The 26,507-nt window shown below is 36.4% G+C and overlaps 1 protein-coding gene and 1 long non-coding RNA gene across 2 annotated transcripts; one reads left to right on the top strand and one right to left on the bottom strand.

Annotated features, from left to right (window-relative positions):
* Positions 1–11,234: 11,234 nt before the first annotated feature.
* LOC113319196 lies at positions 11,235–12,281 on the top strand. Its single transcript, XR_003345210.1, has 2 exons — positions 11,235–11,918; positions 12,016–12,281. It is a non-coding gene; the product is annotated as an uncharacterized LOC113319196 (long non-coding RNA).
* A 740-nt stretch (positions 12,282–13,021) lies between these two features.
* On the bottom strand, positions 13,022–13,658 carry LOC113315829. Its single transcript, XM_026564080.1, has 2 exons — positions 13,166–13,658; positions 13,022–13,041 (listed from the first exon to the last, which is right to left on the bottom strand). The coding sequence occupies exons 1-2, from the start codon at positions 13,656–13,658 to the stop codon at positions 13,022–13,024; spliced, it is 513 nt and encodes a 170-aa protein (XP_026419865.1).
* Between the last annotated feature and the right edge of the window lie 12,849 nt (positions 13,659–26,507).

Here is a 26,507-nt window from a genome sequence, read left to right as displayed (position 1 = left end):
TCTAGAGTTCTCCCTTATATAGTCTTCAAATCAGGGTTTGCAATCAATGTTACCTTGGTAACAAAGCATTCTATATTCACCGTTAGATGAAAACCTGGTTAGACTCAAGCTAATATCTTTTAACCGTTAGATCGAACTCATCTTGTTACACGCAAATGAAAAGTAACTTCATTTAGATATGGGTAATTGTACCTAAACGTGTACACCTTGTTGTCTCAACAATAGTTAACCGAAGTTAGCCATATGAACACTTTCATATCAACCTTGTTCATCTTAACCATAACTAGTTCAAATGACTCAAATGAAACTAGTTGTAGAGTGTTAAATTGTTTATATTCTCATAGAAGTATACAAGCCACAATTGAAGCAAAATCGATTTTGACTCACTCGAATCAATTCATGAACATTATATCCACGGTATGCAAAAGATTACATTCCTTAATATATAAATGTATTAGTTCATGAACAAACCGATTTTAGAACATAACCTACTCAAGTATGCAAACGCGTACGCGGACGGACTTGGTTTGGGTTTGCCGGTATGTGAACGGGTATGCATACCTTCCAAAATCGGTTAAATTTCCGGACATGAACTTACTCCAGTACGCATACGGGTATGCATACTAAGTTCCTAGACTTTCATTAACCAACTAGTACGCATAGGGTATGCATACTATGGTTCCCGGACTTAGAATAACTTGAAACAGTTAGCATACAAGTACACATACTGTGCTACATCTAATCATGGTTATTCGTTCTAAACTCACATTTCAATCATTGAAACATTCTTGGAAGACGACAACATCTGTCTCAAACAAATCATGTAAGATGTTACCAGGCGATTTTCACATGATCATCTTTTGACTTTCGTCAAGAATATAAGATGAACTTGGTTAAATCTAAAGCTTACCAATGCATATTTCGAGAAATATGTAAGCGAGTTAAACTCAGCTCGAAATATGAAATGTGTATAATTGAAGTCTATATAGATATACGACTTTTGTCTCAAATAGGAGATAGAGTAGATAGACTTTTGAGCACTGTAAAGTCTGGAATTCGTGCCGCTTTTCATATCTAATTGATATTGGAAAGGACTTCCCTGTTTAATCGATAAAAGAGGGTTAAAATAGACAATTCTGCTTTTTTTTTTGTAAGAGTTGTGCGTACGTGAATCCTTTAAGTGTATAAAGGTTCTATAACCCTACATTCCTTTTTCCTTCCCTAAGAAACTCTTTTTATCATAAGACTGTTTGTTGAGATTATCTTGTGATTTCCTCTCACAATTCCGCTTTTATGGATACTCCAATCATTATGTCGACTGATGGAAAAGATGTTAATATGATTGTTAAGCCATCAATCATGAAGGAAAAAGATAAATCTCTATTACCTCCAACTTTGAAAAGAAAAAGAAGGAATGTGAGGAAGCCAAGAGTTGTTCCTTCAAATTCTCAGAAGTTTTCTAATGTTCTTGAAGAGTTGAAGGAAACAAGGAAGGAGATTCAGCAAATAAAGGCTTTTGTGTTTAAGACTCTTGAAATTCAAAAGGCCCTGGTTCGACATCAGTCAAGAAGGTTTGTTGATATCAACTCCTTTCTTCATGAACCTTATGTCCCAATGGTTGTTGACGACAAGGAGTTCGGGGACGATAAAGAATTCTTCAAAGGTCTTAATGTCTATGAAACTTCTATTAAAGCATAGCTCGGTTGAACCCACCAAGCGTTGGTATGTCAAGTTTGGTTGTCATATTTTAGTGAACCAAAACTCATTTAAAGAGTCGCTTGATTATTTACTAGAGTCAACTTCGTATAGGTTAGCTAGAAAGTTACTAGGATATGAGACTTACAAGTATTACTCGAAGACTTGAAGAATGTGAAGAAGTAAAGAGCTACAACGACGACATCATCCTTCCTCTTGAGGTTAGTAATATTTGACTTGAACTGTTTCATTCCTAATGTATCTTTCAAGTCGTGCATATTGAAAACATAACTGTGAAGCTGTGAATGACTGTACGCTAGTTAGACATAGTATCAAGGAATTACAATACGAAGTATAACATCTATCTTTTGAACTTCATATATAACACATCGACATAATCGTATGAATGCTATTGTGATTATGTATGGGTATGGGTGAAGATTTCGTCCTAAGAAACAATGTTTTACATTCGTTTAAAGGAAATACAATTCATAAACTTGTTTTATGAATCGAAAGGGAAATCGATAGGCTTATTGGTATTGTTATTCATTGCATATATTTGGATTACCAATATGTGTGTTTAGTATAAACGCTCCTAAATTTTTTATGTATCTTGGTAAAACTATTCACAATGCCTGACTTTTGTATTGGTATGACTTTTATTAGTGAAACCGATCTTAAGTAATCACCTGAGATGGTATGATCAATATTTTGTAATTGGTATGACCAACTCTAGACATTGGGTAAACGATCCTAGTAAGAGGTGCAACCGATCACAAGTATGTGGAATCGATCCTTATAAGAGGTACAAAGTCTTAGTAATTGGTAACCGATCCATTGACTTGTGCAACCGATCACAAGTAAATATCATAATAATGTGGTAACAGATCCTAGTACCTAGTCAACCAATTTTTGGAAAGCTGGTGTGACCGATCCTAGTACCCACATGGAGGTAGAACCGAAGCTTTGTGTTTTGGTAGAACCGTGAAACCCATTAATGGTGATTTGATAGGATAATCAATCACATAGTTCTTGGTTTTAAGCAAACTTAGCTTGAATCTTAAATCAGGTTTTCATCTAACGGTGAATATTGATTGCTTTGTTTTTAAGCTATCAAACCCTGATTTGAAGACTATATAAGGGAGAACTCTAGAAACTGGAAAACCTAATCCCCACACTTTTGTGTGATACTAGTTGCGACTATAGTCGATTCTCCTTTAACCTAGGTTTTTCCTAAAACCACTATAGGTTAACGACTTAAAGACTTCATTGGGATTCTGAATCCATGTTAGAGCACTGCTCGGTCGAACTCGCAAGCGTTGCTATCTCAAGCTTGTTTGTCAAGTTTAGTTGCCAAAACTATAAGTCTTGATTTGTAGTCTACTTATAGCTAAGTCTCGGACTAGGATAGAAAGTGTAGTTGAGCTTTAGACTCCACGACGTTCATCGTGTAAAGACGAAGAACTACTCAAGGAACTGGTGGAACTTCATCGACTAAAAGGTATGTGGAGACTTGAACTTATCTATCACTCAAAAGTCTATCTACTCTATCTCCTATCTTGAGACAAAAGTCGTATTGCTATATAGACTTCGATTATAAACATTTGCTATTTCGAGCCGAGTTTATCTTGCTTATCTATTTCTCGAAATATGTGTTGGTAAGCTTTCGCTTTGGCCAAGTTCATCTTTACAAGTGATGAAAGTCATGTTGATTATTTCAATATCTTGAAAATTGCTTTGATGAAAAATAATGTGTGAATAACCTCTATTTAACATCCTTTAAGAATGTTTCAATGATTGAAATGAGACTTTAGAATATATAACCTCATTGTATGTGAACTCATACTTGTGTAAGTCAAAAATCCTTGAACTAAAGTATGCGTACTTTACTGTTCAGGATGTCCGGAAGCTAAGTCCGCGTACCCGTATGCATACTGCCGGAAGTTCACATCCCGTGAATTTTTTTGAACTAAAAATAAACTCAATCCGGGTACTTAAGTATGCGTACTGATATGCATACTTGAGTGGGTTATTTTCTGAAAACGGTTTATTCATGAACTAAGACTTATATAAACTAAGGAATGCATATTTGCAAACCGTGACTATAACGTTCATGAATCGATGCGAGTGAATCAAAATCGTTTTTGTTTCGATTGTGTCTTATATACTTCTATGAGATCTAAGCAATTGAAAAACTCTCTAACTAGTTCTTATGAGTCATTTGAACTAGTTATGGTGAAGACGAATAAGGTTGATATGAAAGTGCTCATATGGCTAACCATTGGTTAACTACTGTTGAACCAACTAGGTGTACACGTTTAGGTACGGTTACAGAAACCTAAATGAACGTGCATTTCATTTGTGTATAACAATCTAAGATTCGATCTAACGGTTGAAAGATATTAGCTTGAATCTAATCAGGTTTTCATCTAAAGATGAATATTGAATGCTTTGTTACCAAGGTACCATTGATTGCAAACCCTGATTTGAAGAGTATATAAAGGAGAACTCTAGCAACTGGGAAACCTAATCCCCACACCTCCTGTGTGATACTAGTTGTATAAGCTAGAGTCGATTCTCCTTTAACCTTAGGTTTCTATGGAGACCCTGTAGGTTAACGACTTGAAGACTTCATTGGGATTGTGAAGCCAGACCCAACTATTTTCTCTGTAGTTGTGTGATCTGATCTTGTTGTTTCTATCATATTGAGTACAATTGTAAAATTGTCTCGAGATTAATTTCTCCGATATGCAAGATCGAAAAGTAGTCACAAACATCTTCGTCTCATCGTTTGTGATTCCACAATATCTTGTTTCGCTAGTCGATTAAGATTATTGTGAGGTGATTGATATTTCTAGGTTGTTCTTCGGGAATATAAGACCGGTATTGCAATTGGTTCTTGTTCACCTTGATTTATAAAAAGACGGAACAAAACTTGTAAGTATTGTTGTGGTAGACAGATTTATCTATTCCTATAGACTTTTTTGTGTGATACAGATTTGTTTATTAAAGTCTTCGACTTTGGGTCGTAACAACTCTTAGTTGTGGGTGAGATCAGCTAAGGGAATCAAGTACGTAGTATCCTGCTGGGATCAGAAACGTAAGGAGCGCAACTGTACCTTGGATCAGTGTGAGATTGATTGGGGTTCAACTGCAGTCCAGACCGAAGTTAGTTTGTAGTAGGCTAGTGTCTGTAGCGGCTTAATACAGTGTGTGTTCAATCTGGACTAGGTCCCGGGGTTTTTCTGCATTTGCGGTTTCCTCGTTAACAAAACTTCTATGTGTGTGTTATTTCTTTTCCGCATTATATTTTGTTATATAATTGAAATATCACAGGTTGTGCGTTGAATCGATCAATTGGTAAATCCAACCTTTGGTTGTTGATTGAAATTGATTGATCCTTGAACATTGGTCTTTGGTACCGTTCAAGTTAATTTCTCTTGTATTCAATTAGACTCGCAGATTGCTATTTGCTTGAGTATGTATTGAATCGAGAAATTAAGATATAACTCCTTGATATACTTTTCTTAAGATTGAGTCTAACTGTCTAGTTGATTCTCTTGAAAGTATATTGGAGTTAGTCCATACAGATTGCTAAGTGAAATATTGGGTGAGGTTGTTAGACCCCCACTTTTTCAAGCCAGACCCAACTATTTTCTCTGTAGTTGCGTGTTCTGATCTTGCTTGTTCTGTCGTATTGAGTATTATCTTCTCTAAGATATTCTTGAGATTTATCTCTGATAGGTAAGATATAAAAAATAATCACAAAACTCTTCGTCTAATTCTTTGTGATTCCACAATAACTTCTTCTACTACCATATAGTTAAGTTATTGTGAGGTGATTGATATTTCTAGGTTGTTCTTAGGGAATATAAGACCGGATTATCAATTGGTCCCTGTTCACCCTGAATTATCAAAAGACGGAACAAAACTTTATAGGTACTTCTCTGGGAGACAGATTTATCTATCATAATAGACTTATCTGTGAGAGACAGATTTGTATATAAGTCTTCGACTTTGGGTTGTAGCAACTCTTAGTTGTGGGTGAGATCAGCTAAGGGAATCAAGTGTGTGGAGTCCTGCTGGGATTCAGAGAGTAAGGAATGCGACTGTACCTTAATCGATGCGAGACTTGGTTAGGTATCAACTACATTCCAGTCTGAAGTTAACTTGTAGTAGGCTAGTGTCTGTAGCGGCTTAATACAGTGTGGTGTTCAAAACTGGACTAGGTCCCGAGGTTTTTCTGTATTTGCGGTTTCCTCGTTAACAAAAATTTTGGTGTTTGTTTTATTTCTTTTCCGCATTTTTCTTGTTTATATAATTGAAATATCACAGGTTGTGCGTAGTTCAATCAATTGGTAAATCCAATCTTTGGTTGTTGATAGAAATTGATTGACACTTGGGCATTGGTCTTTGGTACCATCCAAGTTATTTCTCATATCAATCAGGCTGACAGATTTCTATCTGTTCGATTGCAGATTGTATTGAGAAATTGAGATATAACTCTTGGATATTTTTCCTTGATTGAGTCTGACTATCTAGTTGATTCTCTTGGAATGATATTGGAGTTAGTCCATACAGATTGCCGAACGAAATATTGGGTGTGGTTGTTAGACCCCCGCTTTTTCAATTGGTATCAGAGCAGGCAAACACGCTAAGACCTCATAAGTCTGTGTTTGTAGCAATCTGTATCTATGGACAGAAGTGTTATCTCTGACAAACGCATCACCAGAGACAAAAGTTCTGTTTCTATGAAATCTATTAAAGAGAAATACTTGTCAATCTCACACATACATGAACATTATGTTCCCATGAAACGGACAAGTATTGATAAGTGTTACCCTGATTATCTTACTGACGAGTCTGACTCTGAAGTAGAAAGGGAAGCAGCCCAATAAAGTGCAGCGATTCTAAAACTTCTTAGAATCCAGGTTGTTGAAATCAATAGGCTGAAACACAAAGTCAATGTGATTATTGGTATGTTCAAGGATCGTGATTCCCAATTAAGGATTCTTCGTGAGGAAAATGTTGTAATTTGTTCATCCCGAACTGTTATTGAGGCTAAATTCAAGGAAGATGCCCTAGAAATTGAACGTTTGTTGAGTAATCTCTATATTCAATGTAAAGGATATTCTATGGAGTCTACTATACCAATTTCTTCTGACTCAACTGTAATGTTAGAAAATGTGACTATATGTAATCATGTTTCTCTAATGAAGCCAGTTTCGGAAGCTAAATTGCAAACCCTTCCGTTTGCTAAAGATGCGGTTGTAGCTTACACTAATCAAGGAATCACCACATCTCATGGAAGGAAGAAATCTTCTAATGTCGTTAATCACACTCACTCTAATCGCTCCGGTGAACAGAAAGTATGTCTCTTTTGTGATTCAAAAGGACGGGTTCAACGGAAGTACAAAATGAGGTTGAATTACAACTATTTTGGTCTAATTCAACACACCTTAGATTTAATACTCAAAGGTGTAACTGACATCTAGACGTCTAAACCAATTGGCTTTAGTACTCACCCTGTGAATCCTTCCAAGAAAGTCAGTTCAATCTGCTCGACCAATATACAAACTTGTAATAGTAGCATTAACACAAATTGGTCAAGAAGATTTCAGAAAGGTCCTCCTCAAACTAAGGTGGAGGATGTTGTTCAATATGTGAGAGAAGTACCAGAAGGTGAAAACAACGATGGAGCTATGAAGGACAACCTAAATCTGATAATTGAAGGATATAAGGATCTTATCAACAGGTTATCAAAATCCTCCAAACAAACTTCTTGTGGTAAGGATTCAAACATAGTTTTTTACTTTGATGACAGTAAATTTTATGATATTGTTTCACATCAAAAAGGTTTTCCTCCAAAAATTAGAAGGAAAAAGAGGATTAACCATGAACAATAGACATTTGATGAGCATAAAGCTCATACTTGTGTTAATTAATCACAAGGGTTGAAATCTTACTCATGAAAAATCTTGTTGAGTAAGATATGTTAATAATCAGGTATACTTATTGGTAAATTGCTTTCTGACTAGTTGAGCTATTTTCTTATCGTTCATAGTTAAAGCTTTGCTTAAGTATTGGTTGTTTTGAAATTCACTTCAAGTTTCTACTTTTTAATTTTGAAAAATTAAGTGTTTATAAGCTACTCTTATGCTATAATTTTCCTCCTGTGAGAGTATAAAATTTATTGAGCTAAGAATTACGAAAGAAAACTTCCACATAGGAAAAATTTGATGTATTCCTTTTACCCTGTGAAAGTGTATGGGCTGTCGTAGGCTCAAAAAATTAATAAAGATATTTCCCACTAACTAACTGGTAATATAGCGGTAGTAAGAGATCGTTCCTACAGAGAGTTGTGTAATTGATAGATTATTCGAATCAGCAAAATAAAGTAAAACACAAACGGGGGTTTGGTTGTAAGATAAGTAAAAAGACAATAAGAAGAAAGGTATGATTAAGGAATCCTTCGCCGTTACCAAGCGTTAACAGGATTAGAATACTTATCTATTGTTCGTAAGAACCATTCATCACCAACCGTAGAATAACAACTAGATCAGTGTTATCCCCAAAACTCATTCAATCACTGGATACGGAAGTTCTCGACTAGCAGATTCTATCCAACGAACCACCAAGTAGTAGATCACTCAAGGTGTAATCCAATCGAATGCCTTAAGATTTGTGAATTTAGGTTGATCCCAGTAGTTAAACTCTTAGATCAAGGTTTACTTGTTGGTGTTGTCTTCACACACGATTGCTCCACATAATCCCTCTGTAAGGTCTCGCGATTTCTACTTGTGTAGAGAGTTAATCGACGATTACTTATCTCATAACTTCTACTAGCGATAGAACAATCAATAGACTATCTAGTATGCATCCCAAATCAACCTATGAATCACTCATAAACCCTAGATATGGTAAATACAAACGATTATGATACAAACTCTCAATAGATTTGTATTATTAATAAAGCTTCACGCTTAGAACATTGAAGTCATCCTTAATCAACAAAGGATTTAGCTACTCATATTACAAAGAAGATGAATAATAGTGGCCCCCCCTAAAGGGGTAAACCCTAGGTTTATGTAGAACTTGTGATATGAGATTGATATCATTTTTACATAACCTAATAACTTTTTATAGGTTTGCATTGCTTGGCCTTCACGTACTTAGTTCGGTTCAAGGACCCGACCCAAAAATACGAAGTAACGTTCCCAAACGTGCCCTTAGGCCTTCCAAGGTGCGCATACACGTTTTCATACTTGTTAAGTACGCGTACCTCAAATTCCAGCAAATTTTTCGGAACTAGGGTATGCGTACCCTAGTGTCTTCGGTATTCAATTAAAACTCATTTTGGCCACAACTTCTTCATCCGAACTCGGAATGACCTAATTTTTTTTTGAATTATTTTTATATTTCAATTCTCTTAAAGATGATGATGATAAATCCTTAATTTGAATGAGTTAAGATCGGTATTTGGCCCTTCTCTTGATTTTGAGCGTTTTGCTCATTTTCGTCGCATTTCTTCCACTTCTCTTGGACTTAGACACTTGGATACTTGGAATACTTCTCTCCTTAGATCTTTTCAGCACTTTGTATCTCCTTTTTGGATGATTCACATATTATAGGTAAATAAGAGAAAACAATAGTAATAATACGAAAATATGCAAGAATAATAGCTAAAACAAGTATGGAATGGACACTAAAATCATATGAATTATGCACTTATCAGAAAGGAATGTTTTTTTTTTGTTTTCTCTTATGGGTTAAATTTGTGTTGCGTACGGGTACCCGTGTGTTATGTCACGAACCGAATCTTAAAAACCCCAAAATTATACTCATTGAGAAACCGTGTATATACCTAACCTATTGAAGTTGAGTTATCTCACTCTAGGTTATTTTTGTATCAAGAATGTCATATCCTTCTCGCTCTTGTGATTTTACGAAAGGTTTCTTGATAAAGGTATGGGTTACGGTTTCAAAGGAAAGAAGAAAAGAACCCTAGTAGATGATGACGATGTCCAAGCTCAAAATCCTGATGATTATTCTGATGTCTCATATACCTATACTCATCAAGATGTAGAGAATGAGGAAATGGTTTCTGCTGAAGTGGTTCATGATTTTCTTAAATACTTTGAGGAAGAAAAACTGCAGCTCGTTGATACTATGAAAGGTCTCGATGTGTTACGAACTGAGTTGAAAAAGGTTAACTCTGACCTTATTCTCATGAAGACACATGTTAAGGATCTTCTCAATGAGGATATCTTCTCCGAAGAAGCAGTAGATGCTGTCAATCACAAGCTCAAAGGTCTCAAGACTCCTGAGAGTTCCGAAAGCGTTCTTTGACTTTAGTTGAGTTTGTTTTTACTTTTAGGAGTTAGATTTTATTTTGTCTAGGAAACTTCTTGTGAGAATTTATTCTTGTGTTTTAAGAAGGATAACAAGGGTTTGGAATAACAAATATTGTGATTACACATAGCTATTGCCAACGATTTTCATCTTGCAATGTTTTAGATTTCTAAGTTATTTGGAAGATAATTTTGCAGTATTAATCTTTATTGGTTTTATATATTGCAAAAATATTTCATGGGATATGTGTGTTTACGTACGTGAACTATGAGTATCTCATATATGTCAAAAGTTAAGTTTATTGTGTCTTTATGCAAATATTGATAAAATATAGAATGAACTTTTGAATATTCCGCAGTATTGATCTTTCCCTGATCCACTTTTATGTGAAAGTACTGTATGGCTACGTAAGTTTTCTTATGTTGAGCATCTTCGATTAAATTAATCATTAAGGTCTTATTGTGGTTAATTTATTCGAGTTTTCTGGATACAAATTTCATGTTTCATGTAATTTTTTAATGTCCAAAGAAATCCTTCTTTTTTGTAAAAGTAAGGTCGCTCTTGTTGTTCTTTCGGAATGAAATTTTATGGGGGAGAGTTCTTAATTGAACTTGTGCTTGATTGCCAAATCTTTGTGGGGAGTGCGGCTGTGGAATATTGTAGGAGTTATCTTGTATCTTTATAAACTCCTTGATGAATACACTAAGTTTCGACTATGTGAAATCATCGAAACCAAGTTGATATGTTCTATTTTAGTCATGAATAATCTCTTTGAGAATTTCATTTGATCCCGCTAGTTTTCGTACCTTTGGCAATTTATATTGACAAAAAGGAGGAGAATTATTTTGTAGTTCACACTACATACATATGGTTTACGGATCATTATGTAAGGGGGAGTGGTTTTAATTGTGATCTGAAGTATTGACTAAGGGGGAGTAATACATATCACCATAGTATTATTGTCAAGGTTGTGATTAGAGCTGGCAAATAAGCCAAAACCTGCGAATTCACCCTGCCCGGACCGTGAAAACCCGCGCCCGGCTTGGCTGGTTGTCTAAACAAGCCGGGTTAGGGTTGGAGAAATGTCGGCTTGTGAGAAAACGGGTAAACCCGTCCCGGCCCGTAAACCCATGTGGATCATATATATACACAAAATGTTACCCATTTTATAACCCTAATAAGCTAAAATGTTTGGCTTTTCTTCACTCGCAGCTGCAGCCATCGTCTCATCGCTATCAGAACTGAGTTTAGTAGATTTTAGGTTCTTAAAATCCCCATCTTTACAAGAACTTCGAAAAATCTACCTTTTAATCTTGGTTCAAAATGAGCTTTTGCTGCAGATCTACAATCAGTAGATCTTATTCTCCAAACCCATTTCAACTTTTCTCAAAAATATGAAGTACCAGTACCAAGATTTTAATTTTATTTAGGGTTCATCTTGTCTTTTACATATTGATACCTTTGCTTTTTCTATTTAGAATTTACAATCAGATCTAAATCTTTCTTAGATTACTCATTTAATTAATCTATAGTTGTACTGGTAATTGCTATGAATTCTCTTTACACGATGAAGGAAAGCTACAATTGTCTCACAGATTAATTTCCTAAAGCTATTTTAATCTATAGATTTCGATTGAGATTTTGATGATTTTTAGGCGTGTCGTTTCCACGATGATTGCAAAAAAAAATTAGCTAATGAGGATCCCTCTCTGCATGTCGTTAATCTACGGCTAATGCTCTTGGGGTCATGAGTTTGAACTCACCACCACAACTAACAGGATGTATTGCAAACGGTGGAGACCCTTGTGGAATAGGGATCAATTGGAAAGGTGTTACCTACTTACCTGCACCGGCACATCCGTTACAGATTTGTAAGAAGACTAATCCCAAACATCAACCTTCTCTATTTCAGTTTTTTAGTATTGTTAGTATACTGAGTTTATGATTGCTTTGTTTTTTCCAAATCAGAAAATTATCAGGTCCTCAACTAAATGGAAATGTTGGTGTGAAATGGAAATGTTGGTATGAAGCTCTGCGATTGGGAATAAGATGGAGTTTCAGAAATTGAATAAAGATTGAAAATGGGTTTTGATTTTTGTGTTGCATTGCTCCGTGTTTGATTTTTGTGTTGAAATTGAATGGATTTGTGTTTAATTTCTGTATTTAATAGAGATTGCAGATGGTTAAAGTTTAAACAGGACCAAAAATTAACTCAATTAAATTTTAATTTTGAAGAATCCGGGTTAACCCGTAAGCCCGCAAGCTTTACCTGTTACGGGCGCGAGTTGAAGAAATGGCCACCCGTAAAGAATATCGACCGGCAGGTTTTGGCCCGTGTTAACCCGAACCCGTATGACCCGTAACAAGCCTGCCCCGGCCCGCCCGTTTGCCAGCTTTAGTTGTGATACAATTGAACTTTGATGTTGTGTAATAATACTATGACACTGTATAACAATAATTGAGAACAATTGTTTTCTTATTGTTATGGCTACGGATCTTCAACAACAATGATGCTGAGTTGGACACGCTCAGAATCACTGGAGTACTTGGAGTGGCGAAGAATTCAAGGAATGTTGAAGAACCAAGGAAATCAAGCATGTTGGATGAGAAGCTACAAAGTTTATTTATTTTGTAATCCATATGTATTGATTGTTTTGTCACTAAAATTGACAAAGGGGAGATTGTTAAAGCACTGCTGGGTCGAACTCGCAAGCGTTGCTATCTCAAGCTTGTTTATCAAGTTTAGGTGATCAAAACTATAAGTCTTGATTTCTTGTCTACTTATAACTATGTATTGGATTATGATAGAATTTGTAGTTGAGCTTTAGACTTCACGGCGTTCATCGATTGAAGACGAAGACCTACTGAGAAGAGCTTGGAGGAACTTCATCAAAAAAGGTATGCGGAGACTAAAACTTATCTATCTTTTTTTTATTTGCTTAACAATGAAATTTTATTAATAACCAAAAAAACTTCAAATTACATCAAAGAGAACTAAAAAAGAAAAACAAAAAGGGAACACCCATACAAGGTTACTAACAAAATCTAAAATACACTTGGTATGGGGTTTCTAGATTACTCAAAAAGGATGGTTTTCTTTCATATATTCTTTGTTCACCTCTGCCCAAGAGTGCACCTCTCTTTGCAGCTTTATCAACAGAGAAATTTACTTCTCTGTAACTGTGCTTAAAACTCCAGGATATTACTTCAAAACAGATCTTCTCCCATCTTGTGGCTGCAAACCATGGAAGATTGTTACTCTGAAATGCATTAATGACTGCTTGTGAATCTGTTCTAAACACCAGTTCTTTGAAACCATGATGTATTTCCCACTCTCCTGCCATTAAGATTGCAAAAATCTCTGCATAATAATTAGTTGATATACCCAGTCCCCCTGAAATGGCTATTACAAAATCTCCAGAACTGAGTCTTCCCACAAACCCATAACCAGCACACCCTGGATTTCCTCTAGATGCACCACCATAGCACAGTAGTAACTTACCCTGATCTGGCAGCTGAAAGAACACTTCTTTAATAATCATACTTTTAACACTCCTTGTCTTCAGTCCAAAATGTTTGAAAACTTGTAGGTCATATTGTTTGTTCCACATATTAGCTTTCAGTCTTAAATCACTGTCAGATATTGCTTGTTAAATTTTCTTCTTGGTGACACTCTGATCACACTTCCCATTTCCATAAGTACACTCATTTCTCAGAAACCATAGTTCCTTCATAGTTATAAATGAACTCAACAACCATATCTCTTTCACAGCAGGGCTTTTGTTCTAAAACTTATCTATCACTCAGAAGTCTATTCTATTTTATCTTCTATTGAGACTAAGTTGTATAGCTATATAGACTTTTACATTATACACATTTGATATTTTGAGATGAGTTTAACAATGTTATCTATTTCTCGAAATATGCGTTGGAAGCTTTTTGCTTTAGCTACGTTTATCATTATTCTTGACGAGTTTAGTTGGAAACAATTTATTTATTGGAAACTAAATAATAAGTCAAAATATGATCATGTGAAAATTTCCTTGAAACATCTTACATGATTTGTGTGAGACAATCATTTGATTTCGACTCGGAATGTTTCGCATTGATCATTCGATCACTTGAAAATTTATTATAAGCTAATAGTTTGCGTGAGACATCTGTTGTCGTATTCGAATGATGTTTCAATGATTGAAATGGGAGTTTAGAACAATTAACCTTTGTATGGATATAACACAGTATGCATATCAGTATGCAAACTGTTGTGGTTTGATTCAGGTCTGGAAACCAAGTTTGCATACCAGTATGCGAACAGTTTTAACTGTTAAAGTCCGGGAACCAATATTGAAGTATACAAGACACAATTGAAGCAAAATTGGATTTGATTCATGATTGTACAAAGTACTTATTCAAGAATCAATTCATGAACATTAAGCCACGATTTGCAAAGATTGCATTTCTTAATTTATAAATGTATTTTTTCATGAGTATGAAATCATACTTAACCGATTTTAGAACTTTAACCACTTAGTTTGCAAATGGGTACGCAAACTTAAGTTCCGGACTTTGGTCTTGTCCAACAATTTGCAAACGGTATGCATACTGCCGTCTCAGACCGTAACTCATGAGAATATAAACAATTGAACAACTCTATGAGTGACACAATTAGATTCATTTGATTATCTTTCATGATTGATTGATCATCATATTTGATCTATAAGTGTTAGATGAATGTGGTTAAGACAAAAGCGTTCATATGGATAACTTCGGTTAACTATTGTAGAGCCAACTCAATATACATGTTTAGGTACGGTTACCCATATGTAAATGAAGGTATATTTCATTTGTGTGTAACAAGCTAAGACCATCTAACGGTGGAGAGATACTGCTTTGGTTTTGAGCAAACTTAGCTTGAATCTTAAATCAGGTTTTCATCTAACGGTGAAAATTAATTGCTTTATTTTTAAGCTATCAATCCCTGATTTGAAGATTGTATAACAAAGAACTCTAGCAACTGTAAAACCTAATACCCACACTTATGTGTGATACTAGTTGCGAATAGAATCGATTCTCCTTTAACCTAGGTTTTTCCTAAAACCATTATAGGTTAACGACTTAAAGACTTCATTGGGATTCTGAAGCCAAACCCAACTATATGGAGTTGTGTGTTTTGATCTTACTTGTTATATCGTATTGAGACTATGTTCTCTAAGATTTTCTCGAGATTTATCTCTGATAGGTAAGATATAAAAAGTAATCACAAAGCTCTTTGTCTCATTCTTTGTGATTCCACAATAACTTCTTCTACTACCATATAGTTAATTTATTGTGAGGTGATTGATATTTCTAGTCTTTTCTTCGGGAATATAAGACCGGATTACCAATTGGTTCATGTTCACCTTGATTTATCAAAAGACGGAACAAAACTTCATAGGTATTTCTGTGGGAGACAGATCTATCTATCAGAATAGACATATATGTGGGAGACAAATTTGTTTATAAGTCTTCGACTTTGGGTCGTAGCAACTCTTAGTTGTGGGTGAGATCATCTAAGGGAATCAAGTGCGCAGAATCCGGCGTGGTTCTAGAGGCATAAGGAACGTGACTGTACCTTAATCGGGGTGAGACTTGGTTAGGACTCAACTACATTCCAGTACGAAGTTAACTTGTAGTAGGATAGTTCCTGTAGCGAATTAATATAGTGTGGTGTTCAATCTGGACTAGGTCCCGGGGTTTTTCTGCATTTGCGGTTTCCTTGTTAACAAAATTTCTGGTGTTTGTGTTATTTCTTTTTTGCATTCTATTTGTTTATATAATTGAAATATCACAGGTTGTGCGTATTTCAATCAATTGATAAATCCAACCTTGTTTGTTGGATAGAACTTGATTGACACTTGGGCATTGGTCTTTGGTACCGTCGAAGTTATTTCTCATATCAATCAGGCTCACGGATTTCTATTTGTTTGATTTTCTGATTGTATTGAGAAAGAGAGATAAAGCTCTTTGATATATTTCTTGATTGAGTCTCACTTTTAAGTTGGTGCTCTCGGAATTATATTGGAGTTTAGTCTATACAAATTGCCGAATGAATTATTGGGTGTGGTTGTTATACCCCCGGTTTTTCAGTTAGTAACAGAACAAGCAAACACGCTAATACCTAATAAGTCTGTGTTTGAAGCAATCTGATTTTTATGGACGAGTCTATCTTTGATCACGTACGAGTTCAGAAATTACCAGATGTTTCAAAGCTTAAATTCTCCTGAGAGAACTGTCACATCTAGGTCAATATCTAGAACAACAATTGGATGAACTTTCTGACGAAGGTGACTCAGATATTGATAGAGATGTTGATGAGGAAATCTCAGAGTATGTTAAGTTGTTGAAACCGGTAGAAAAGTTGACGAATTCTTCTGCCACTCCTTTTCTAACCCATCTCTGTCGAGAAAATAAGAAATTGAGAAGAATTTACTAAGATATTTATTCTTGGAATAATATTAACGATTCGATGCTCAAAGATCGTGTGAATGACCTAAGTAAAAAGTCACTTGAATGTGATAATCTTCATCAAGTTTTCTATAAGTTGGAAGACAAACTTGCAGCAACTGAATCAAGGATTATCTCCCAACAAATAAGTTCTGATGACAGAGAAAGCGCTTATCTCGTTCGAGAAAAACGCCTTGAGGCTGATTTAACTGTTGTGCTTGATAAAATCAAGATGTTGGAAGATGACTTGAAAAAGTTCACTACTAGTTCAAGTAAATTAACCACAATGCTAGGAACAAGTAACAATCATCATGATACACGAAGATTGGACTATAAGGGAATATATGCTCCAAGTATTAGCAAAGAGGCAAAATTTGTCAAGGCTAGTGATTCTTCTGAACAAAAGGTTTCCACTGATGGCAAAAGTGAAATACCTTCACCGGCAGTTAAGGTTTGAAAGAGCAAAGTATATCAACCTCCAAAACTAGCACCCAAGAATTCGGGTAAGAACGTTCCTTATATTTGTCATTATTGCGGAAATAAAGGTCACCTGGAAAGGAGATGTCGTTTTCGTATAAGGAATGAAAAACTTCATGATATTCTTATTTGGTTGTCAAAAGAAGTGATTAAGCCTAGATCATATGTTAAGACTAATACCCTTGACATTACGGGTTATAAATGTCCAACCTTTAGGAAAAGGAATCAGTGCTATGCTAAACCTAGATTTGCCCATAAACGTTATAAGAAGCCTTTTCACAATCGTAATGATTATCAAAAGGATAACTTTGTAAAGACGAAGACAATATCCGATACTCCCAATTGGAGAAAGACTAACTTGCAAATTAATAGTCAATCCAATTCTCTTCCGAGAATTCTAGAAGAGAGTAATGGGAAGAAGGTTCAGGTTGTTCCTAAACGCACTCAGAGTGGATACCAAAGAAAGTCAATGATGCTTTGAGTGTGAAAAGGAATGATCTCCTAGAAAATTCCATGCCTATGGAGAAGGTAGTATCCATGATGTTGGAACTTAAAAAGTTCTTTAGAAAGATAGATTTGGATTTGAAAGGTTCTAAAGTGATCTCTTTCATGATAATCCCAAAGTGAAACAGAATAAGCCAAAAACTATAGATGGTGAAAAACCCATAGTTGCGGAAAAATATGTTTCAATCACTTGTGGTGAGCGAGACATTGTTCACCTCAACACAACTTGATTGTGTTTTAAGTGCATCCTCACCAAGTAATGTCCTGCTATGTATACGGTGAGGGAAGCATGCGAATTGGGGCGCACATATTATGTTGGGTAAGATTTTGTATCTTTGGTAATTAAGGCTGTAGAATTCAATTGGATTCCTCTAAAAAGGTATGTCAATAAACTTGAGCAAGATTAATGTTTTTATTATTTGCCTAAAGTAATTATAATGATCCATGTACCTTGTGTTAGAGCATAGCTCGGTCGACCTCGCATGCGTTGCTATCTCAAGCATGTTTGTCAATGTTAGTGATCAAAACTATGAGTCTTGATTTCTAGCCTACATAGCTAAGTCTCAGACTAGGATAGAAAAATGTAGTTGAGCTCAAGGACTTCATGGAGATTCATCATACAACGACGAAGATCTACTCAAGGAACCGTGGAACTTCATCAACAAAAAGGTATGTGGAGACTTGAACTTATCTATCACTAAAAAGTCTATCTCTTTTATCTCCTACTTCTTATGAGACAAAAGTCGTATGCTATATAGACTGGATCATACACATTTGATATTTCGAGCCGAGTATATCTCGCCTATCTATATCTCGAAATAATTTGTTGGCAAAGCGTTTCGCTTTGATAAAGTTTATCTTCACCTAGCGACAAAAGTCATGAAAAGTTTCAATTACTTTGAGAATTGCTATGACGCGAAACGGTTTGTGAATAACGGCTATATAACGTCCTCTGAGAATGTCTCAATGATTGAAATGAGAGTTTAGATTACATAACCATGTATTTCTTAATCCGAAGTTTTCGAACTTTGTTGATTGAGAGAAACTGGAGGAATTGGCTTTGCCAAGTCCGCGAACCCAGTCCGCGAACTGACGGAAGTTCTTGTACCGAGAATTTCTGCTGGGATTTTCCAAAAACTCGTTTGCGTGTAAGTCCGCGAACTCAGTCCACGAACCTAGTCCGCGAACTGGCGAAAGTCTCTTTGCCGAGATTTTCTGCTGAGTTTGGAAAACTCCACCGGTTATCTTAAGTCCGCGAACTTGTTTGTGAGCTTAAGAGGTTATGATCTAAAGATGTGCTCTGAACATGAACTTAAATTCCTAAGGAATGCTTTATGCAAACCGTGGTTATAAATTTCATGAGCCGATTCAATCAAATCGAATCATCTTTGTTTCAATTGTGTCTTGTGTAGTTACATAAGATCTCATAGCAATTGAACAACTCTCCAACTAGTTCATTTGAGTCAATTGAACTAGTTATGGTGAAGAAGAACGAGGTTAATATGAAATACTCATATGGTTAACCTTTTGGGTTACTATGTTGAACCAACATACACGTACACGTTTGGGCATGGTTTTCACAAACCCAGTAAACGTCTACCCAAGTGTGTGTGACAAGCTAAGTTTTCGATCTAACAGTTGAGAAATATTAGCTTGAATCTAAATCAGGTTTTCATCTAACGGTGAATATGGATTGCTTTGTAACTAAGGAAAAACCCTGATTTGAAGAATATATGAATGAGACATCTAGCATTGTGCAAACCTAATCCCCACACGTCTGTGTGATACTAGTGCGCTCGCTAGAGTCGATTCTCCTTTAACCTTTGGTTTTCTTCTCTAAAACCAGATTAACGACTTAAAGACTTCATTGGGATTGTGAAGCCAGACCGATACTACTTTTATCTTAGTTGTGTGATCTGATCTTGCATCTTCTATCGTACGAGTACAATCTTTGATTGGCTTGAGATCGTGAGAGTTCTCCGATAGGCAAGATAAAGAAGTCACAAACATATTCGTCTCACTATTTGTGATTCCTCGACAAACCTCCTGTGTAGTCAGGAAGGATTGTAGAGAGGTGATTGATTAATCTAGGTTGTTCTTCGGGAATATAAAACCGGATTATCAATTAGTTCATGTTCACCTTGATTTATATCTTAAGACGGAACAAAACCTAGGGTTTATCTGTGGAGACAGATTTATCCTTTGATAGACTTTTCTGTGTGAGACAGATTTGTTTATTATCAAGTCTGCGATTTTGGGTTGCAGCAACTCTGGTTGTGGTGAGATCAGCTAAGGGAATCAAGTGCGCAGTATCCTGCTGGGATCAGAGGCGTAGGAGTACAACTGTACCTTGGATCGGTGGGAGACTGATTGGGGTTCAACTATAGTCCAGTCCGAAGTTAGCTTGGAGTAGGCTAGTGTCTGTAGCGGCTTAATACAGTGTGTATTCAATCTGGACTAGGTCCCGGGGTTTTTCTGCATTTGCGGTTTCCTCGTTAACAAAACTTCTGGTGTCTGTGTTATTTCTTTTCCGCATTATATTTTATATAATTGAAATAATACAGGTTGTGCGTTAGATCATCAATTGGAAATCCAACCTTTGGTTGTTGATTGATATTGATTGATCCTTGGACATTGGTCTTTGGTACCGTCCAAGTTATTCCTTGTATTTGATAAAGACTCGCTATTGATTTTAGCTTGAGTAAAATCAAATCAAGAGAGAGATATTAACTCCTTGAGATACTTTTATCTAGATTGAGTCTGACTGTCTAGTTGATTCTCTAGCAAAGTATTTCGGAGTTAGTCCATACAGATTGCTAAGCGAAATATTGGGTGGTGTTGTTAGACCCCCGCTTTTTCAATTGGTATCAGAGCAAACACGTTAAAGACCTCAAAAGTCTGTGTTTGTGGCGATCTGACTATATGGACGTAAAGTCTCAATTGACGCTTCACCAGGTGTAAAAAACAACCGCAAGAAAAGGTCTGACAAACTGATGTCTCTTCAAAAAGGGTTGGATGAACAAATCCGGATCAACATGGTCTTGTTGCAGAAATTGCAGTTCTTAAGGATTTGATATCTGGAAATACTCCCTTTGAGAATTTGAAAAATCTCAGTTGTTCCTCTTCAAAAAATCATAAGTCAGATAGTAATCAACGACAGGATGTTGAGAAAACTGATATGACAAGGAACCAGTCAGACAATCTTCAAAGCATAGGCTCATGTTGTGATCCATCCGATCATATACACAAGCATGTATCTTTTCAAAAGAGTCTTAACGTTGCAAGTAATCTTTGTAAGAAAGCTAAACAACTGTATGATTCTCTAAAAGCTCATACAACACTACCAGGAAACTCTAAATCGAGAAGTACTAGTAGTATGGGTGCCTTTGCTTTAAGATCTACATCTCCCTTTCAATGGTTTCTTGATAGTGGATGTAGTCGACACATGACAGGAGATTACATGGTTTGTTTCGTCTGTTGACTATGAAGGAGGACCTGTAACGTTCGGAGATGGAAGTTGTTGCTACATCAGCAAAAAGGGAACGATCAAGCTACCCGGTGTTCCAGAAATCCATGATGTGGTATACGTTAAAGGTATGACTGCTAATCTTCTTTCTATTAGTCAAATTTGCGACAAGGGCCATCGAGTTATCTTCAATGCGAATGGATGTGACATTGTTGACAAATCTGGGAAAGTGATTTTCAAGGAACTCGTGGTAAAAACAACTGTTATCTTCTTGATACTCAGTTTAGCAACCGCTGCAATTTGACTAAGGTGGAATCTACACATCTTTGGCATGAGCGTTTTGGTCACATCAATTATCGCCTTCTAACTAAGATCATTAACAAAGAACTTGTTAGAGGCATTCCCAAAATCAATGCAAAGATTGAAGGTGTATGTGGTGCCTGTCAAAAGGGTAAGCAAACGAAAGTTCACCACAAATCATCTCGAGATATCTCACTAAAGCTCCACTTGATTTAATTCATATGGATCTCTTCGGACCAATTCAACAACCCACTTTGCCGGTAAGAAGTATGCTTTAGTTATGGTAGATGATTACACCAGATTTACTTGGGTTGCATTCCTATCCATAAGAATGAAACCCTTGGTGAATTCAAGATTATTGTTAAAAATCCAGAACGAACAAGGTCGCAAACTAAAGAAAATTAGAAGCGATCGTGGCACTGAATTCAAAGACACCAAGGTATTTGATTCTGTGACGAACTGGGGATCATTCAACAATACTCACCACCAATTACTCCTCAAGCTAATGGAGTTGCTGAAAGAAAGAATAGGAACATCCAGGAAATGGCCAGGGTAATGCTCCACAACAAAAACTTACCTTTAAGATTTTGGGGAGAAGCTGTCTTTACAGCATGCTACTTGATCAACCGTGTGTATTTGCGGTCTAAAACCCTTAACACTCCTTATGAGTTATGGTATGGAAGGAAACCCAACCTACACTATCTCAGGGTGTTTGGAAGTAAGTGCTATATTCTGAAAGATCGAGAACAAGAGGGAAATTCGACACCAAAAGTGACGAAGGTATCTTTCTTGGCTATGCGTCTGATAGTCGTGGTTTTCGAGTTTTTAATCTCAGAACACAAGTCATGATGGAATCTGCTAATGTTATCATCGACGACATTAGTTTTCGTCAAGATAGTTCTCCTGCTGAGTTGCCTCCAACAGAGACAATTGAGAAAGTCAAAGAAATTCCAGAATCAGTTGAAGTTATCCCAACTGTTACTGATCCTGACATTTCTAGTGACGAGGAGAAGAGCACTGATCAAGCCATTCCTGATGAACAAGAACGTGTCCCTCCACGACATCTGGGTTCAAAGGAATCATGACCCCAACATATCATTGGGGGAAGGGATTCTACACAAAACAAGGGTCAACTTCAAAATATATGCAATTTTGGTTGTTATCTTTCGCAGGTGGAACCAAGGAATATTGATGAAGCTCTGAAAGATCCTTTTGGGTCAATGCGATGCATGAAGAGTTAAATCAATTTGAAAGACAAGATATCTGGGAACGTGTACCTTGTCCTCCAAATGTCAATATTGTTGGTACCAAATGGATATTCAAGAACAAGTCTGATGAATTTGGCACAATTGTCGGAAATAAAGCTAGACTTGTCGCTCAAGGATATTCGCAGATTGAAGGAATCGATTTTGACGAAACCTTTGCTCCTGTGGCACGTCTTGAGTCCATTCGACTTTTATTGGCCCATGCTTGCTTTCTCAAGGTTAAGTTGTTTCAGATGGACATAAAATCAGCATTTCTGAATGGAATTCTAAAAGAGGAAGTATTTGTTGCTCAACCTAAGGGATTCAAAAATCCTGATTTCCTAGATCATGTGCTGAAGCTCAAGAAGGCATTATACGGATTGAAGCAAGCACCAAGATCCTGGTTTGAGAAACTTACTACTTATCTTATTAGAAAAGGATTTTCAAGAGGAGGAGCTGATAAAACGTTGTTTACCAAATGGAGTGGTAAAGATGTTGTAATTGCTCAAATCTATGTAGATGATATCATCTATGGATCAACTTCTGAGAAATTTGCAAAAGACTTTCAAGTATCTCTTGCTAAAGAATTTGAAATGAGCAATGTTGGTGAATTAAGATACTTCTTAGGATTACAGATTCAACAACATGAGGAGGGGATTTACTTATCCCAGTAGAAGTATGCACGGAATCTTGTGTCAAGATTCGACATGGATAAGTCGTCTCCTAAGCTGACTCCCATGCCTACTACTGGTAAATTACACAGGGATGAGAAAGGAGCAAAAGTGGATCAAAAACTATATCGATCCATTATAGGTAGCCTTTTGTATCTTACAACTACTAGACCTGATATTTCCTTCAGTGTTGGTTGTTGTGCCAGGTTTCAGGCGGATCCAAGAGAATTTCATCTTGCAGCTGCAAAAAGAATCATACGATATATAAATCACACTGTTGGGTATGGTCTCTCGTACACTTTTGATACTAATATTGACCTTTCTGCTTATTCTGATGCTGATTGGGAAGGATGTGTAGAAGACAGAAAAAGTACATCAGGGGGCTTCTACTATGTGGGTCTCAATCTTGTAGCGTGGCATAGCAAAAACTCCCAATCCCTGTCTACATGTGAAGCAGAATACATTTCTGCCGGATCATGTTGTACTCAACTCCTATGGATGAAACAGATGCTTGCTGATTATGGAATTGATACTGGAATAATGAAGATATTTTGTGATAACTCCAGTGCGATTCGAATTACTGAGAATCCTGTTGAGCACTCAAGAACAAAGCACATTGACATAAGGTACCATTTTATTCGTGATCTTTATGAAAATGGTATCATCAGTATGGAGTTTGTGCCTTCCGAACAACAATTGGCTGATATTCTCACCAAACCCTTAGACACTGCAACGTTTCAACACTTGCGGCAGTCTATTGGTGTTGTTTTGGTTCATTAAAACGTTTTATTGACTCTTGCCCCTATGCTTAGCCTTATCTTTTGGGAAATTGATTCTGAAACTCTAGTAGGTACTTTCCAGTTCAGTTTTTGTAGGATTGTCGTTTTTGTTTTTCTTTAATATCTCTTTAGTGCTTCAAAATCCTTCTTTTCTTTCGAAATTAAGGTCGCTCTTGTTGTTCTTTCGGGAATGACATCAAATGGGGGAGAGTTCTTTTGAACTTGTGCTTAATGGTAATATCTTGCGGGGTGTGCGACTGTGGAATTTTATAGGGGTTATCTTGTATCTTAAAACTCCTTGATCAATGAATTTAACTTCGGCTTTATGATTGCATCTAAATTAAGTTGGTATGTATTTCTCTTTTAGTCTATGAAATGTCTCTTGTGGAAATTTCATTATGATCCCGTTCTTGTACCTTTGCCAATTTTATTGACAAAAAGGGGGAGAAATATTGTAGTTCACACTACAAATACATATGGTTTTTGGATCATTGTGTAAGGGGGAGTGGTTTCCATAATCGAGATAGAGTATTGACTAAGGGGGAGTGATACATATCACCATAGTATTATTGTTAAAGTCGTGATACAATTGGACTTTGATGTTACATGATAATACTATGACACTGTATAATAATGATCGAGAATCTCGATTTCTCTCATTGTTATAGCTACGGATCTTCAACAGCGGTGATGCTAAACTTACAATCTTTGGGATCATTGGAGTACTTGGAAGGACGAAGATTTCAGGGAACGTTGAAGATTAGACTATGGAATAGGAGCCACTAAATTTATCTTTTTTATATTCCATATGTATTAATAGTTTTGTCACTAAAATTGACAAAGGGGGAGATTGTTAGAGCATATCTCGGTCGACCTCGCATGCGTTGCTATCTCAAGCATGTTTGTCAATGTTAGTGATCAAAACTATGAGTCTTGATTTCTAGCCTACATAGCTAAGTCTCGGACTAGGATAGAAAAGTGTAGTTGAGCTCAAGGACTTCATGGTGATTCATCATACAACGACGAAGATCTACTCAAGGAACCGTGGAACTTCATCAACAAAAAGGTATGTGGAGACTTGAATTTATCTATCACTCAAAAGTCTATCTCTTCTATCTCCTACTTCTTATGAGACAAAAGTCGTATGCTATATAGACTGGATCATACACATTTGATATTTCGAGCCGAGTATATCTCGCCTATCTATATCTCGAAATCATGTGTTGTTAAAGCGTTTCGCTTTGATCAAGTTTATCTTCACCTAGTGACGAAAGTCATGAAAAGTTTCAATTACTTTAAGAATTGCTCTGACGTGAAACGGTCTGTGAATAACGGCTATATAACGTCCTCTGAGAATGTCTCAATGATTGAAATGAGAGTTTAGATTACATAACCATGTATTCCTTAATCCGAAGTTTTCGAACTTTGTTGATTGAGAGAAACCAGAGGAATTGGCTTTGTCCAGTCCGCGAACCCAGTCCGCGAACTGACGGAAGTTCTTGTACCAAGAATTTCTGCTAGGATTTTCCAAAAACTCGTTTGCGTGTAAGTCCGCTAACCTAGTCCGCGAACTGGTGAAAGTCTCTTTTCCGAGATTTTCTGCTGAGTTTGGAAAACTCCACCAGTTGTCTTAAGTCCGCGAACTTGTTTGTGAGCTTAAGAGGTTATGATTTAAAGATGTGCTCTGAACATGAAACTTAAATTACTAAGGAATGCTTTATGCAAACCGTGGCTATAAAGTTCATGAGTCGATTCAATCGAATCGAATCATCTTTGTTTCAATTGTGTCTTGTGTAGTTACATAAGATCTCATAGCAATTGAACAACTCTTTAACTAGTTCATTTGAGCCAATTGAACTAGTTATGGTGAAAAAGAACGAGGTTAATATGAAATACTCATATAGTTAACCTTTTGGGTTACTATGTCGAACCAACATACACGTACACGTTTGGGCATGGTTTTCACAAACCCAGTAAACGTCTACCCAAGTGTGTGTGACAAGCTAAGTTTTCGATCTAACGGTTGAGAAATATTAGCTTGAATCTAAATCAGGTTTTCATCTAACGGTGAATATGGATTGCTTTGTAACTAAGGAAAAACCCTGATTTGAAGACTATATAAAGGAGACATATAGCATTATGCAAAACTAATCCCCACACGTCTGTGTGATACTAGTGCGCTCGCTAGAGTCGATTCTCCTTTAACCTTTGGTTTTCTTCTCTAAAACCAGGTTAACGACTTAAAGACTTCATAGGGATTGTGAAGCCAGACCGATATTACTTTTATCGTAGTTGTGTGATCTGATCTTGCATCTTCTATCGTACGAGTACAATCTTTGATTTTCGTGAGATTTCTCCTATAGGAAAGATAAAGAAGTCACAAACATCTTCGTCTCACTATTTGTGATTCCTCGACAAACCTCCTGTGTAGTCAGGAAGGATTGTAGAGAGGTGATTGATTAATATGGGTTGTTCTTCGGGAATATAAGACCGGATTATCAATTGGTTCTTGTTCACCTTGATTTCATAACTTAAG

Source organism: Papaver somniferum, chromosome 10 (assembly GCF_003573695.1).
Source record: "Papaver somniferum cultivar HN1 chromosome 10, ASM357369v1, whole genome shotgun sequence".
NCBI classification, from domain to species: domain Eukaryota; kingdom Viridiplantae; phylum Streptophyta; class Magnoliopsida; order Ranunculales; family Papaveraceae; genus Papaver; species Papaver somniferum.
This window is presented reverse-complemented; position numbering and strand designations above follow the sequence as displayed.

Excerpts from the sequence above, each read along its gene's own strand:
- LOC113315829 (XM_026564080.1), bottom strand. The coding sequence starts at position 13,658 with ATGTGGAACAAACAATATGACCTACAAGTTTTCAAACATTTTGGACTG. Across the intron at positions 13,042-13,165 it reads AGGTGCACTCTTGGGCAGAG|TTCTCTTTGATGTAATTTGA; the intron begins GTGAACAAAGAA and ends TTTCTTTTTTAG.